Source organism: Montipora foliosa, chromosome 3 (assembly GCF_036669935.1).
Source record: "Montipora foliosa isolate CH-2021 chromosome 3, ASM3666993v2, whole genome shotgun sequence".
In the NCBI taxonomy this organism is placed as follows: domain Eukaryota; kingdom Metazoa; phylum Cnidaria; class Anthozoa; order Scleractinia; family Acroporidae; genus Montipora; species Montipora foliosa.
Window position 1 is genome coordinate 63,493,330 of NC_090871.1, and position 16,384 is coordinate 63,509,713.

Below are 16,384 nucleotides of genomic sequence, written 5' to 3' on the forward strand. Positions count from 1 at the left end.
TGTCTTGTAGTAACTCCTTCCAACGCGACGTGAGACCTTACGGCAAAGCTTCACCCCAACCAAGTTTTAAATGACAAATTTCTTGGAACATGCACTTTAGGGGTAAGATAACTGGTGACAGCAAGCCTAATGGATCATAGAATCGAGCAGTACTGCTCAATGATGTCTCCTTAGTGAAAGTTCCCTCTAAGGCTTGTCTAGAAAAGGTAACAAGATTAAACTCGAAATTATCTTCCATCCGATTGCATTGAACTCCCATTACTTTGACAACGGTTTCTTCGCTCACAGTGTTGTTTGAATTTGACACTGTCCAATCTTGTTCCTCAATGTTATGCTCGGACAATGTAGGACTGGCTTTACAAGACAGCTCCGGTTCCCAAGACGATGATTCTTCTGCTCTTTTGATCATTTCAGTTATCTCTTCACTGTTCGATGCCCACTTTCTCATATTAAAACCTCATTCTCTGAACCGCAACTTCAACTTGTGGTAAAGTTCAAAACTCTTCATTACCGAGTTCTCTCCAAAGCCATCAACATATAAAGCTCTTACAACAGCAGCCACAAATTCAGGATCAATGTTCTCATACCTTGCTAATTGGTTCCTCAATGTTACATTCAAAATACGTGGGGAGCAACCTAGACCAAAAACAAGACGAGTGAATCTCAGTGTGATCACTTCTGGATTCGGGGAGTTGATGTCATCTGCCCATAGGAACCTTAACAAGTTTCACTCAGCTGGATTGACTTCAATGTTCAAGAATGCTTTTTCTACATCACCAATCAAAACCACTTTATGGAGACGAAATCTCAGTAAGACATCAAAGATCAATGGAGTTAAGGTTGGACCTGGTAGAAGACAGTCATTCGAACTTGGCTCATTGCGGGATTTAGCACTGGCGTCATAAACCACACGTAGTTTAGTAGTGGTTCTGTCTTCTTTCAATACTTCTTTATGAGGAATGTAATGTACAGTTAAAAGGTCTGGATAGTAGCAGACATGTCGATATTTTGAGAAACAACACAATACTTCTTAAATTTAAAAACATGTTTCGACAGAAACTTCTGTCATCTTCAGTTTAAATTACAAAGTACAGAGTTGAATATTCAACTCTGTACATTGTAATTTAAACTGAAGATGACAGAAGGTTCTGTCGAAACATGTTGTTAAATTTAAAAAGTGTTGTGTTGTTTCTCAAAATAATGTACAGTTCCAGGAAGGGTATCTAAATCATGACTCTTTTCAATCAATTCAACAAAACCAGCATTTAATTGTTCCTTGAGGACACTGTCATATTGTTGGAGCAATTCTGGCTTGGACGTTAATCTTTGCAATGAAGAAACAAGGCGATTCTGTTCCAACAAGTAATTGTCTGGAATGATCGGGTGTTCAGTCTTGAAGGGAAGAGACACTTCATAACGGGTTCCATTGAACTTCACTTTGGTAAGATAGTCTTTAAGAAAATCTCCCTCTCTATCCTTTTCTCCAAGAGTGTCATAGTCCCAAAACTTACTTAGCTCCTCTTTCAGTAAGAAATCATCTGAAACTAAGTTCTCTTCAATGACTTGACATTCAGTTTTCATAACATGGGACACGTTAACAGTTGATAACTGTGTATTCGCACTTGCCGCATTCACGGGACCACTCAATACATATCCTAATCTTGTGCGAATTGCCACTGGTCCGTGGAGCTTCCCCCTTACCACGTGATTCTGAACCACAGACCAGTAATGATCTGCTCCAATCATGACATCAATTCCTAGATCCTCATCACCTCGTGAGTGATCAGCCAGAGGTAAGCCTTGCAGATGTGGGTAACCTGCTGTGCAATTTCAATAGTCTGGTTTGTGATGGGACCACAGATCAGCTCAATTTCATAAGCATTAATGAACATTGTCAAATTGTCTTGACATTCCAATGCAAACTGAACGATACTACATTGTTTCAATGAGGGCTCATTATTTCCAAAAGCTTGTATTAGAACTGCATCGCTTCCAATTGCTGGTAAGCTCAATTTGCTCCTTAACCGAGCACTTATACAAGACTTTTGGGAATATGAATCAAAAAGGATTCTCAGATTGCACGAGTTTCCTCCATGAGGACTTCTGACGTTAGCTCTGTCCGTTTGTAACAAGATGCAGTTGTTATTAACGTCTTGAGTAAAATACAAGTTTGTACTCGTTCTCGATTGCTGTCTCTAGCCCTTCTGATCGTGATTGGATACTCTGGATAGTGTTGAACGCTGCACAAAGCCACGTGATGTTTCCCACTACAACCATGATGTAGGGCCTATACAGTTAGGTTAAGGAATACGGTGTTAACCCCTCTCCCCCCAGCAACAAAACTGTAGCAAGGAATCATGGGAAGAATAAAGACACGAGGTTGTTGTTGTCCGCCATTTTAGAATGTGTGTGTGTTTTTAGTGGGAGTCCGAATCCATACTTCCGTCCGCTCAGTGTGCAACATTCGGGGGCCTGTCCGGGAGATATGAAAGAAAATTAGACAACGTTTTAAGCAATCGATGAGGACGGGAGCGAGGAGACAAGGAAACAAGTTTTTGAAATAGCTGAAATCGTGCACACGCTCGCGAAGGAATCAACACACGCGATGGAGATCGAAGACATACAAGTGGAGATCCAGAGTCATCTCTGCCAGCTAAAGGTTGAGGATCTAGGAGTAAATGCTAAGACTTTAGGCTGCGGTGACAGTGACATTAAGGATAAAACGAGGAAAGGGCTTGTCAGATTGATCGAGGAACATCTCGAAGCCAAATTGAAGGGCAGCGTGGAGCCGGACACCGAGTTTTTGGAAGATTTTAGGACTGGAATAATGATTTACACACCTTGGGTGTCCACCGCTCGAGGATGTAAGCAAAAAAAAGAAGTCGGAAGTCTCTCAATCGGAACTAGAAAAGGTGAAGTTGGAATATGAGGTGATTAAACAGAAAATTGAGGCATTGACCATGGGTAAAACACATTCACCGGAGGAGGATGTTGACAACAAAGAGGAGGTGAAGGCGAAGGGTGAATCAAAGTTATTATACTTCCAACCGAGTGATTTTAAACGAGAACTAAAGATTATTGGCCAAATCGGGGAACCAGGGCAAAAGGACAAATTGAGTTTTGTGAGTCTAGTGAGACAAATTGAAGGTGCGCTGCAAAAGGTGCAGTGGTCAGGGCTATTAACCCAGGGATGAGATTACGAAGCTATTTAGAAGGACTGAGTGACTTAACACTCCCCCGATTAAGACGTATTCTTAGATCCCATTTTCAGGAAAAGAGTGCGAGTGACCTGTACAGACAGCTATCAACTTTAGTTCAGGAGCCACAGGAAAATCCTCAAAGCTTTTTAATCAGAGCCCTCGATACAAGACAAAAAATCCTGCTTACCTCGCAGGAGGTTGATACTCAGTTGAAATATGACCTAAAGCTAGTGCAGGGAATGTTTTTACGTGCAATAGACACTGGTCTTCAAGATGAGGCCATTCGGATCAGGTTAAGACCAATATTAGAAAAACCAGATGTACAGGATGAGGATCTAATTCAACAAATGAATGTAGTAGTTTCAGAAGAAAGTGAAAGAAAATCCAAACTGGGCTCTACCCCTCGTCAAAGGAACCCAAGGGTGAACGAAGTGCATGCATCACAAGGGGGGAAGGGGGATCCATCCAACAAGGGGCAACCGCTAAGAAGCTTAACTCCCCGGGAAAAGAGAGTCCAGTTTATGAAATTATGCCCCGAATCTGGTGGAGGGCGACACCGCGTGATTCACCGTAACCTTCTACTGCCATGCAATGATCTTCCTTTTGAAGCAAGGCCCGGTGACACCCGCAAAAGATCAAAACGGAAGTTGCCAACTGCCCAGCCACATTTGTCGTCACCAGGGGCCTCCAATGTCGGAGACAGTTCTGAAGAAGAATCCGCAGGGATGTTAACCTTCACTCCTGTAGAGCCAGAAAGCGCATTGTCAGACAGTACCAGTTCAGCCAAGGAGCCTTCAGCCAACCAGGCATGCGCTCATGAGGAAGCGGCCTCCAGTATCTACCAACCTGACCTGCAGATGCAAGCACCAACAGATCCAGTTCTTGAACCATCTGTAGTAGAGCAGTCAGAAGTCAGACCAGGAGAAGGGAGACCGATAAGGGAGCGCAGACCACCTACCTTACTAACTTATGACAGCTTTGGAACTCCGAGCTATTTCCTACCAGCGGGACTGTGTTAAATTAGCCACAATGCGGGACCGGCACCAGTACCTGTACCCCTGGCACCAGGACCCCTTGGATGAATTCCTAATGTGTACATGAACTCCGTTTGGCCAGTTACTTATCCTACACCATACGGATACGTTGGCTCATATCCTTTCTAAAGTGATCAGAAAAATCCTAACACGAACTTTGTGAATTTTTTTTTTTCTGTAATTAAGTGGACTTAAAAAAAAGGACTTTACAACATCACACTTAGTAGTTTGCCAGTGGAAGTCGTTGAACCTGAACAGTATTCCAAACTGTATGTGTATACAAGTCTTAAGTGGTTGTACTCGTGGCTTTGTGGTTAGGGCCGGATCACCCCTTTCCACTTGACCTCAGGAATGAACAGAGGAGACTTGTGTATTGATAACCCCAGACGCCAGTCTTAGATAACTGCCTAATGTCGAGGACGACCTTTTTTTTTCATAAGGGGGAGTGTGTAGGGCCTATACAGTGAGGTTAAGGAATACGGTGTTAACCCCTCTCCCCCCAGCAACAAAACTGTAGCAAGGAATCATGGGAAGAATAAAGACACGAGGTTGTTGTTGTCCGCCATTTTAGAATGTGTGTGTGTTTTTAGTCCGAGTCCGAATCCATACTTCCGTCCGCTCAGTGTGCAGCAATGACACCTTGTTTGACAATCTCGACTCACATGACCGCTCCTCAGACAACAAAAACATTTTCCCCTTTGACGTAGAATTTTCTTTCTGGATTCTGGATCGGTAACAACAGAACATTTGATAGTTGGATGTGGTCCATTGCAGAAAGTGCACCATTTATCCTTTAGATAGCGGTGGTCTTTCGTTGTTTGCAAACAGGGTTGACGATGTGGGGGGTCTCTTGTTTTGACACGTGCGAATTCCAAAACCAAACTCTCGTTTTTCTTTTAAATTTGTTTGCTCGGTTACCGTTCCCAAAGCACATCTTTCTCGAATTTGCAATTCTTCTGTGAAAGACTTGATGATTGTATCAAGGTCCCAATCTTCAGATGTGCCGCGACTCATGATAACGCGTATCTCTTGTGGGATCTTTCCCATAATTACAGGTGTCAAAAATGTTCCATATGTCTCAGTCGAAATACCGATTCCTTTTAGACTTCTAACTACCGCCTCCGTTCGATCCAAAAGGTGGAGCAATTGCTTTAAGTCTCTTCCGTCGCTTACTTTTTAAAGCTGCATGAGCAATTCGATGTGTTTCGAAATAATGACTTGTTTATTTCCGAAGCGTTTGTCTAGAAGTTGGACCGCATGGTTGTAATGCTAAACCAGAAAATTGTCTCGCGGCTGTGTCGAAAAGTAGGACGGGGACTTAGAGACAGGGGACTTGGGACTCGGGGACTCGGGGCCGTAGGGACGTTAAACCCTAACCCTAACCCGTAGTCGTTGAATGAAAACTGTTGAAGGGCAAGCACTAAAATGAACTGCTACCGCGGTCTGCAGTCCCGTAGTTGTTGAATCAAAATTGTTCAAGGGCAAGCACTAAAATGAACTGCCACCGCGGTCCGCAGTCCCGTAGTCGTTGAATGAAAAGTGTTAAAGGGCAAGACGATCTCGTGAAAAGTGTACTTAACCGAACCGCAAAATGAAAGCTAACATTTTACGAGAATGCTTAGGCCTAATCACTGAAGCGAGTGCTTAGGCTTAATCAGTAAACGAGTGCTTTCTTCTTCACACGATCTCAGGGAAAGTGTAGTTCACCAAACCGCAAAATGAAAGCTAAAGGATAGATTGCAGAACACCCGGTTTAGGAACAGAGTTGTTTATATAAATATCATTTTCTGTCCCATGCCTTTGCGGACTGCGGTGGCAGTTTTCTTAAGTAAGTTTAGTGGACGCGGAAGCAGCATTGTTAAACACGACTGCGGGACTGCGGTGGCAGTTTTTTAAGTGCGACATTCAGTGGACGCCGAAGCAGCATTGTTAAACACGACTGCGGGACCGCGGTGGCAGCTTTTTTAAGGAGACATTTGGTGGGCAGGGTATTCTGCAATCTAGCCATGTTGAAGCATGTTTTCCCCTTGTTTCTATAGCTAGTGGGTTCTTTTACTAGTTGATGGAAAAAATTGTCATGAATTATGTCCAGAAGTAATGTGTAGTGCTCTGAATTCTTTAAAGGTCGAGTGTTAATCCAATCAAACTCACCCAAGCTTAAGTCTTCAAGGAGTACAGTGTCCGTGGTTGATGTTATTGAGGGAGTTTTGAAGATCTTCTAGAACTCTAACGTGACTATTAGGTGGCCTGGAGAATACTCCCAATGTTAATTTACAATTATTACTAGCAAATGTATCGATGAACAATAATTCACATCAACTCCGGAGGTCTTCTCTAAGGGAGGCTTTAATAGTTCGTTTTGTTGCAATCAACACGCCGCCACCGAAGCGTCCGTCCGCCATGCTCATGGTCCCTTGTGTTAACACAATATTCTCCGCTGATGAGTTCGGCATCTAAAATAGAACTGCCGAGATGAGTTTCTGCCAGAATTATTATATCAAATGAATAAATTGCGATCTCCAGTTCTGCACACCACCATGATCTACATTCATTCACGGGTGACCCGAAAACACTGACCCCCGATCCATGGACCCCTCTACGGACTGGGTCCACGGACTGCCTTACGGACTGGTCCATGGACTACCCCTACGGACCCCCTATACGGACCACCTTGAAACAACATAGAAATGAAAATAAATAAAAACTAAACATTTTACTTACCGGTTGTCTGGATAGATCAGGACCACTCGTGCACGGTCACTCGTGTCGGCGAAATCTCAACCGTTACGCTCCGCAAATTTAACGACGTTCACGCCAAAATCTTCCTAGGGTGAGATTTTCTTCATTTCTCGCCTAGAGTTAGCTCATAAGGTACTTACTCCAAAAATGAAAAAAAAAAAAAAAAAAAAAAAAAGAAAAGGGGGTCACCGACTTTGTTTCGGAGAAAATGGCAGTGGAAAACTGCCTTAATTTCGAGAAATCGGTCATAATAGCGAGATGTAGCCTCATCCGCTCATCCATCGAAAATCATAATGGTAAACTGTTACAATGAAGGCTTCCGTGCATAGGTCTTTAGGAGTGGGTTTTTTAGATAATTGCATGCTGCTAGGGATGTCGTAAACAGTAGAGCCCATCCTCGAAGAGCATTTTCGTACGCTCCATGCGTTGCAACCACTACCAGAATTCGATGGCGCGAGGAAAGAAAATGTTAAAAAAAGATAACTTCTTAAGGTGGGAATTTTTTCATTTCATCACATTTTGTAGATAGTAAGTAAAGTAAGTGATTCATGATTAAAAAAATAGGGGTCACCGATGATCTAAACGAGTAAAATCGATGTGATTTTGTAAAGCTCTTAGAAAATGTCGTTTGTCACGCTTTTGCGTGACCTGTCGGGGAAGGGCTGGAACCAAAGAGAGGATCGATCGTTGAAGGGATGAAAGGCTTTTAACGAAAAAAAAAATTTCTCGAGCATAGCAACGAAGTTTTAAGCTGGCGTCATCTTCATTTGGTTAGTGTTTTGTATAATATCTCTTCATTGCCGTCATGTTCATCTTCTGGAGTGTGGTTTTTGTAAAATTTAATCGCTGGTTGTTTCCACGCGGGTCCGCACTATTCAAGCTCTATTTTCACGAAATAATGCTCGAAGTAATGTGTGACATATTACAGTCGCGTTACTTGCGCAGTAACGTTGCGCGCAAGCAATTAGCGCGAACGTCCTTAAGAGACTAAGGTAGCGTTCCTTTTAACCAATCCAGTTTCGGATCTAGTGAATCCAGATTGTTTCAATTTTCGTTTCAGCCGGAACGAAAATCTAAAAATAGATTACGCAACAACGCCAAGGGGCCTGGTAACCATTTCTTTTTCAAAACAAACATGGCGGGCATAATTCGCCGAGCGCCACTAGCATTTTTCTCGTTGTTGGAGGAACTTCTCCAAGGGCCAACTGATGAAACACGCGATAAAAAGGAAGACATCCTTATGTTTATGATGCTCGAGGAGTTTTTGAGAAATTGTAGAAACGCTGAAGTTCGCACTGAGTCGTACGTTGAGAGAATAGTTCCAGCTATGTCAGATTCGTCCTTTCGCCAGCACTTCAGACTTTCGAGACCGACGGCCCAAAGGCTTGTCAACATTTTGGGAACCTGCCCTGAGATCCCAGTACCCCGAGAAAGAGGTCGTCCTACTGTTGAAATTGAAAAACAGCTGCTAATAACGGTTTGGTTGGAGGGAGGGGTTGGCGAGGGAGGGGAGCGGAGGGGTTGGCGCAGTGGTAAGATCTCTGCCTTCCAACCCTAAGGTCCCGGGTTCCATTCCCGGTTCTACCGAGAGTGGAATAATTGGCGACCTTCTTTCCCGCTAAAGTTCACTCAGCTTTCCATCCTTCCGAGGTCGGTAAAATGAGTACCAGCATGCATGGACTGCTTAGAAGCGGCTGCCATTTGCGCCTGTATATGCTTCCAGTCCGCTGGGGGTAAATTGATCATTGTAAAGCGCCTTTGAGACGTTTGTGATAAAGGCGCTATATAAATGCACCACTTTACTTTACTTTACTTTGGTACCTTGGAAACCCTGAGTGCATCAGGTCAGTGTCAGACCGGTTTGATGTGTCACGTTCAACCGTGTTGAGAGTTACCACGAGAATCTGCAACGCACTTGTGAACAACGTTGCTCCTGATTTTATCCAGTGGCCTTCTGGAGACAGGTTAATGCGGACTATTGAGGGTTTCAGTGAGAACAATGGTTTACCTCGATGCATTGGGGCCATTGATGGCACACATATCCCTATAAAGGCGCCACATGACCATCATGAACATTACATAAACAGAAAAGGGTTTCATTCAATGCAGCTTCAGGTAGTTTGTGATGCTGACATGATATTCACCGATGTTTACTGTGGCTGGCCTGGAGCAGCGCACGATGCACGCGTTCTGAGAAACAGCCCTTTATTTCATGATGCAGAGACCAGAACAAATGACATACTTCCAGGACAAACGTACATCATTGGAGATGCAGCCTATCCTTTAAAAACCTGGTTGATGACAGGATTTAAGGACAATGGCCATCTTACTGCACAGCAAAAGCGTTTTACAAATCGTCTAAGTTCAAAACGGATGGTCGTTGAACGTGGCATTGGTCTTTTGAAAGGAAGATTCCGGAAGTTGAGAGTCATGGTGGATATTGACAGAATCAGGTTTTTACCAAAATTAGTTATAGCAGTATGCACACTCCACAATTTCTGCATTTATTCAAATGATGAAATAGATGATTTTCTACAACCTCTAGACGATGATGATGATGCCAATAACTTTGTTAATATTTTTGCTGATGACAACAATGCTGTTCGAAAGAGAGCTGAAATCATGGACATGATTTGCTGAACTTTTGCACTTCATCTCTGTCTGTATGGTGCAAAACAATACATTTTTAAGACAAATAACTAATACAAGCATGTTCCAAAAAGGAAGGCTTCACTGGGAGGGCGGATAGTCTGCACAAGAGGGGTACCTTTTTCAGTCACACAAAGTGGTCAATTCATTTCATTATTTTATTTGTAAAAGGGTTTTAAGTGAAAAATGAACAAAGGAGATGCAACATCCCTGTTGTGGTCAGTGTAAAACCCAGACTGCAGACTGCAGACCTAGTGACCGCTTCTGTAGGTATGTGATAATTGATCATAATACAGTAAAAACCCTCATGTAAGAACCTAGAAAATTAAGAACCTCCTGGCAGAAATTTGCTACTTTAATACCCCAAAATATAAGAACCTGTTTTGCCAAACTCTAAACAAGTAGGTTCTTACACGTGGGTTTTTACAGTACTTCCATTTTACAAGTTATATGTAAGGGTTAGGGTTGTAACCTCCGGTAAAGCATTGCCATAGCACAACTTTCAAGTACCCTTCTCCCTCCCTTTTCACAGACACTTTCAGCCTGGAAAGGCTATTATTTACCAGTCTGCTGTTATAAACTCAGCTTGACTGTCGAGCCAGTTTTTTTTTTATTTTCTAACCCTCCAATTATTTTCTGCAGCATACTTTATTATAATTACTCTAAAATGAAAAAGGTCAGGACAAATAAGAGCAATTGATTTTGAACTATGTAATGGATTTGGTACATTGCGAGTGTGCTCATGGATAAATTAATTGCCAAGTAAGTTATTGCACATTGGTTTTGTTCTGAATAAACCCTTTGATGAAGGGTAAAAGGATGAATGTGGGCAAACAAGCAAGATTCTTAAGAGGCTTGGCTGATCATAATGTGGCCTTCCGAAGCAAGTTCTTAAGGACAATGAAAGCAATAGCCTCCATTGAATGGAGGGTATTGTTTTAACATTTGGAACTAATGTTAGTTACAAATGGTGTTGCAGTTTTGTCCATGGTCATTGTTTGTTGTCAAAGTAACTCTTTGTTCTGTAGAAAATTGTTCATTTTTTGAAACAGAACATGCCAACACTTCCAAGAACATCTTGGTATCACATGGAGGGGTTGTTATCAAATCATGCTACAAAACTGGCCAACTGTCAATCAAAAATTGCCCTTTTAATTTTGTAAATACTGTAGAAAACTTTTCACATTCCACAAAAATTGAATTAAATTATTTTGCCTTTGCAAGTTGAAAATATCTCAATATATGAAAATAAATATCTCAATAATAAATACATTTATGCCAAAATTGTCTGAACTGCAAGTCAATTTCATTTGTAACATCTCAATAAATATGAAATATTTCGAGAAAGAATAATTTCTGACAAAATTAAATGGTCCTCGAGAATATGTAATATGCAAATGTATTTAAAATAATTGACAATAAACCAGAGTAACTTAACATGCCTTATTTCGAAATGTCCTTTTCAAATAGCTCCAGCAACCTGTCAAATCGTTGCATCTTTTGCTGGTGCATTTCCATGACATGTTTCTCCTTTTCCTCTTCTTTTTCCCTTTGTTCCCGCTGGTACTCTTTGAACAAATCAGTGAGACTCTCCTTACTCTGAAGAGCCCTTTTGGCCCTGGACCTTTTAACCTCTCTGCGCGGAGTTTCTTCGTTGTCCAATGATGGTCTTCGTCCATCAGTAGAAGATGCTGCAGCTTCTGCAAAAGAACCGGAACTTGAACTTGTACGGATGAGGTCTTCACCAACAGGACCAGCCCTGTTGGAGCAAACTACCACTGGCTTTACAGAAGGTGTCATGCCAAAGATATCGCTCAGCTCTTCAAAATATGGGCACGTCTTTTTGTCGTTGCCCGACACGTTGTTGTGATCGACTGTTTTTGTGAAATTTTGCTTTAAGTTCTTAAACTTCGTTTCACATTGAGCACCAGTGTAGCCATATCCTTTCTCTTGCATCTCCTTCGATATTTCCTCCCACAAAGTTTTCTTCTTTGACTTTTTGTCTTTGAAAAAGTGCTCCCCTTCTTTGTACAAAGACAGAAGAAACAGCACTTCATTCCTTGACCATTTAACTTGCAATAGCGGAGTTTCAAATGCGGCGGCTGGAGTTTGAACCTGAACGATAAGCTGGTCAGGGTCGATTGTTGAGAGAACTGCAAAAAATATAGACATTATATCCAAAGAACTTCCAGTTGTTTTCAACTATTTCCTGAACTTGACTTATAAATGAAACAAAAATTAAACATTTCTCTGGTTTTAAGACCTTTTGCTCAATGTAAAGGAAAATGATTAAAACACCTTGTACCTGAACAGGCTGAAAAATCCCATATTTCCTCCGCCATGTTGTTTGTTGTGTGCCGAGCTGACAGACCACGTCGTATAATCCACACCAAACTCGCTCCCCGATGACAAATGGAACGGAAATCTTAAACCAGTTTCAGTTACCAATCCGAACAATCCACGTTCGGAGGTAGATTGTTTAGATTGCAATCTAAGATTGGTTTCGCGATAAATGGAACGGGAAATCTAATTTTCGATCGCAGAATCCGGTTTTAGGTTGGTTAAAAGGAACGCTACCTAAGGCTCAGGTTTGGGCGCAAAGTCTATTAATCACACATTGCCCCTTCCTTCGCTGTGGACCTGAATGCTTCGAAAAAGATTGATAATAAGTAATTTCTATTTGTATTTTCTTTCCTTCTCTCCAACATTTTGTTCGGATCATTCTCCCGCGGGTTTGTGAACTCGCCCCAGGCTTCACGATCTCTCTGTTCTGAACAAAATGGCGGAAGGAACTTTTTTTCAACCTCGTTCCCAGGGTCTTCTCGGCTTTCAATATGGCGGCGGGTCGGGAGAAGACCCTGGCACACAGTGACCTAAAATGATCGCTGATTGGTGCTTCTCTCACATGAACTCTGATTGGTTTAATGTCGAAAGAAAGATGGCGGCTAGTGAGGAGAGCCAGAAGAAGAGCAGAATTCGTGTTTAATCATTTTCAAAATTGCAGCTGTTCCGTAAGAAGCAGCCGTAAATTAACAAGCATAACAGTCAAAAATAATTCGCCGTTTTTTCACGTTGCACGGTGATCTACATCAGGCCTCGATTCCAGTTGAAGCTGCGTTGGCTTTTCACGACCTCTGGAATAGCGATCGCTGGATATATTCTTGGGTTGCACGTCACGCAAGTGAAAACATAAATCGCTTACCATTTAAGAAATTGAGTCAAGAAATAGAAATGTTATAGAAGAGGAATAAATTAACAGCGGGTCCAAGTATCAGGGCTGTGCGGTATTTTGTACCTACCGGTGATATTCCGTACATGAGTTATTCGGCAAAATATATTAGTATGGCGCCATGTTGGTGTATTGCTGAAGTACACCAACATGGCGGCCGGAAACCTGTAGAAACATCTGGAATTTAGTTTGGCTGTCGTTAACTCTTTCTGCTGTATAATGAGCTCAGTTATTCATGGTATTCGGCTAAACCTTGTTTTAACAGAATCAAAAGTGTATTCGAATGAGGACAAAAAAAGGCAGGTAAAACAGAAATACTAACCTTGTCAAACTCATCATCACTAATGTCAACAACGTAGTTCTTGCATGAGAATGGAGTTCAATGGAAGATAAGTTTGGAGCCAGCATCAACTTTGTTTGAAAGCACTAACATGGTCACCGTGACGTCAACGCTCTATATGAAACACACTACCAGCCTTTTACTTTTTATATGGTAAGGATAGAAAAGCAATATTGGACCCTTTGCAGGTAGCGATCACATGCCGTACAAAAATCTCCACACTGGTGAGCAAATTGCCACAACAACATATAAAACAAAGCGACTTTCAAAATGGCGGCCTGCCGGAGCTCATTGAAGGTACATTCGACTTCTGAAAATGATTTTTCTACTTCTTAAAATTCAACTAAACGAAAACTTATTTTATCGGATTCAGTTTCAGAAAATGTCATAAATCAAATGTGTAACGCAATCACGACAGTTCCTTCAGAAATACAAATAGATTTTACAGTTGTGTGCTTAGTTACTTGGCATATGAATGAAAGGGAGGCTAGAGTTGACCTTGTCTTGATTGAAACCTCACTGATTCCAACTAATATATTAGCACGAGAGCAAGAAAAACAAGGGACAGGGGCACCCAACGAATCTGTTCCTCACATTATCTGTTCCTCAGAGGAATCTTGCTGGCTGGCATAAATACAGGTGTTTCGATGAGCTGGCTGGGAAATTTTGTTATTGATAGAGGTTTTGCCTGGGAATTACTGACTTTTTCTAGCATATCAATCCGAGCTGGCTGTAGAAACTCTGAAGACTGAGGACGACTAAAAAAAACAACAAAAAAAAAGAACCCCTTCCCTCTCCCAAACATATGACGGCTGGTCAGAGTGATTGCGCTTGCGGAAAAAACCTGTTTTGTCCCGGTTTTGTCGCTTTTGTTCGGTCGTTTTTGAAAGCGCGCGGAATTCCTGGCTGGGAAATAAATTTGATCAGCTGGCTGGGAAACCAACCAATTTTATCTAGCTGGCTGGGAAATTTCTTGTGTGTCTTGCTGGGAGAAAGGAACAGATAATGTTTCCCCAGCAACACTGAAAAACACCTGAAAATGCCTTAATAACATTTATTTTCATTAACTGGGGTTTAATAATACATTTTACAACAAATTGGTCGTTGGGTGCCCCTGAAGGGAGGTCTGCATCATGAAAAGGTCAACTCCAGCCTCACTTTCATTTAACGGCCAGGTAACTGAGCACATAAATCAGTATAATAATAAGATAATTCAATGAAACTGCAATTTGTAGTTCCCTAGACTGGATGTCGCCATTAATACTTAAGATAATGATAAAATGCATTTTAATTTAGTAATGGAGAGTGCCATGAAGAAAGAAAAACAAGACTAAAAGCTGAGGGAAAGCAATGGTTCCTTGTCTTTGAGCGTTGAAACAAGACCTGCCACTCGTCGACATCGTTCGCCATACTGCACTATCCAGGAGAAGTTGGCGTATAAAGCTAACCGGTAAAGAAGACATGAAAGTTAGGACCCGCAGCAGAAGTAAGTAACAGTTGTGTAGAGTATTATCTTTTGTCTCACGCGTGGTCACTTTAGGTGTAGATCGCGACGTTTCGACTGCTTATTTCAGGCGATCATGAGGTTGACTGAGACCGATTTGTCACGCTCCAACATTTGTACCACGATGATGATTGGAACATTGTCCCCCTATTGCCGCAATTTGCTTTGAATATTTCTATCGAACAGTCAAGGGAGAAGTAACAGTTGTGTGGCATTGCACTGCATTTCCTTTCAAGTTCTAAAAAATAAGATTTAGCCAAGCCTAAAAGCGGAGCTCCCTGGTTATTTATTCTTACTGCCTATAGGGTTAATAATGAAAGTTCTCGAATTGTCCGCGTTCTGGTGTTTCCGGTGGCTGCTTTAATAATGAAATCATTTTCTTTTCTTTTAGAAAAATTCATTGCCTAACCGGTGAATTCCACGGTACATTTTACGCTAAAAACCGATATCGCATGAATCACGAAGCGATGAGTACGATATAGGTCATCATAACTAGATGTAGCCTCATCTAGTCATCCGTTGAAAGTCATCAAAATAATATGTTAGAGTGAATGTTTCTGTGCATAGAAATATAGGAGTGTGTTTTTTAGATAATCAGGGGTTCAACTCTAGCCCCGGCGTGCATGTGGGCTGAGTCTCAGTCGATCTCAACCTGACTCGAGGGTTTTTCTCCAGGTACTCCGGTTTTCCTCCCTCCTCATCAAAATCGACTCACAGCTAATTGACATCTAGCTGTGGTGCTGTGCTCCGACATCAAACATGGACTGTATAGCGGCAGCCAGAGGCGCCTTTGTATTATTATTAATATTAATATTAATATTAATATTATTATTATTAATATTAATATTAATATTATTATTATTATTTTCGAACTAATAGCAAGCAAGAAATAACTTTCAAAAAGAAACACACAATTTTAAATTTGCAAAACATGTTTCGGATGATCGACATCCATCGTCAGTTGTGAATACAAGTGACACCGCTAGTCGGTGTTATATAAAAGATAGCTAATAACATGCATAAGTACTGATTAAATAACAACGTGAATAGAAAATACAATGATGAGAAGACAATGGGTATGGACGAGGAAAATTACAGTGAAAGTGTTAAATTGACATGATTAACCTGCTTATTTAATGAGGGTTTTTCCCAACCTATGTGTAAGGCCTCCTTGATTTTTAGTTGAAAAGGCGTGGAGGCGGTGTCAAGGATTGAAAAACACTCCTCCGAGCATAAAGATCTGCATGCTTCTGACCCATTAATGTGCTGAAAGATATGCCTCCCCCCTGCACGCTTCCGCAATAACCAACTCTAACGAAATTCGCACGCACTATTACAAATTACCTTTCGTTGGCCCTTTCTCGACTCACGTTCAACGCAGAATCAAGAATTTAACACAACGCTATTGTAAAAACTTGGACATCAAGCTAGTGTTTGCCCCATACAAGATTAAGAACTTATTCAGTGCCAAAGTAGACTTTCGAAAAGTCCTTCGTCTAGGTACGCGCGGAACGAAGGACTTTTCATACTTGATTGGCGCCAATTTAGCGACCCAAAAGCGGGTCGCTGAGCTAGGCCAATCAGAGTAGTCTTCGTGGACCCCAGGGGATCGAGTTGTCAATCAAAATTTGCCACACGCAGTGAAGCGTGATTTTCAAACATGCTACTAAGGCTACCGGATATTCCAAA

General features: G+C 41.7%; 4 protein-coding genes across 5 annotated transcripts in view; 2 read left to right on the forward strand and 2 right to left on the reverse strand.

The window, feature by feature from the left end:
- Positions 1-1,170: 1,170 nt before the first annotated feature.
- On the reverse strand, positions 1,171-1,746 carry LOC137996209 (uncharacterized). Its single transcript, XM_068841629.1, has one exon. The coding sequence runs from the start codon at positions 1,744-1,746 to the stop codon at positions 1,171-1,173; it is 576 nt and encodes a 191-aa protein (XP_068697730.1).
- A 676-nt stretch (positions 1,747-2,422) lies between these two features.
- LOC137997930 (uncharacterized) overlaps positions 2,423-16,384 on the forward strand; it is a 26,322-nt gene continuing 12,360 nt past the window's right edge. The window contains exons 1-3 of one of the 2 annotated variants that reach the window (XM_068844257.1): positions 2,423-3,021; positions 9,794-9,892; positions 14,488-14,677. In XM_068844257.1, the coding sequence (XP_068700358.1) occupies positions 14,653-14,677 (25 nt within the window). In that variant the 5' untranslated portion in view covers positions 2,423-3,021; positions 9,794-9,892; positions 14,488-14,652. The remainder of the gene's footprint in view (positions 3,022-9,793; positions 9,893-14,487; positions 14,678-16,384) is intronic. The other variant, XM_068844258.1, reaches the window with a different exon arrangement.
- Positions 8,109-9,613, forward strand: LOC137996210 (putative nuclease HARBI1). Its single transcript, XM_068841630.1, has 2 exons — positions 8,109-8,455; positions 8,752-9,613. Exons 1-2 carry the CDS (start codon positions 8,109-8,111, stop codon positions 9,611-9,613), a joined length of 1,209 nt encoding a protein of 402 aa, XP_068697731.1.
- LOC137995080 (uncharacterized) lies at positions 11,062-11,965 on the reverse strand. Its single transcript, XM_068840667.1, has 2 exons — positions 11,928-11,965; positions 11,062-11,775 (listed from the first exon to the last, which is right to left on the reverse strand). Exons 1-2 carry the CDS (start codon positions 11,962-11,964, stop codon positions 11,066-11,068), a joined length of 747 nt encoding a protein of 248 aa, XP_068696768.1. The 5' UTR covers position 11,965; the 3' UTR covers positions 11,062-11,065.

Excerpts from the sequence above, each read along its gene's own strand:
- LOC137996209 (XM_068841629.1), bottom strand. The coding sequence starts at position 1,746 with ATGATTGGAGCAGATCATTACTGGTCTGTGGTTCAGAATCACGTGGTA.
- LOC137996210 (XM_068841630.1), top strand. The coding sequence starts at position 8,109 with ATGGCGGGCATAATTCGCCGAGCGCCACTAGCATTTTTCTCGTTGTTG. Across the intron at positions 8,456-8,751 it reads CAGCTGCTAATAACGGTTTG|GCGCTATATAAATGCACCAC; the intron begins GTTGGAGGGAGG and ends TTTGTGATAAAG.
- LOC137995080 (XM_068840667.1), bottom strand. The coding sequence starts at position 11,964 with ATGGCGGAGGAAATATGGGATTTTTCAGCCTGTTCAG. Across the intron at positions 11,776-11,927 it reads GGATTTTTCAGCCTGTTCAG|TTCTCTCAACAATCGACCCT; the intron begins GTACAAGGTGTT and ends TATTTTTTGCAG.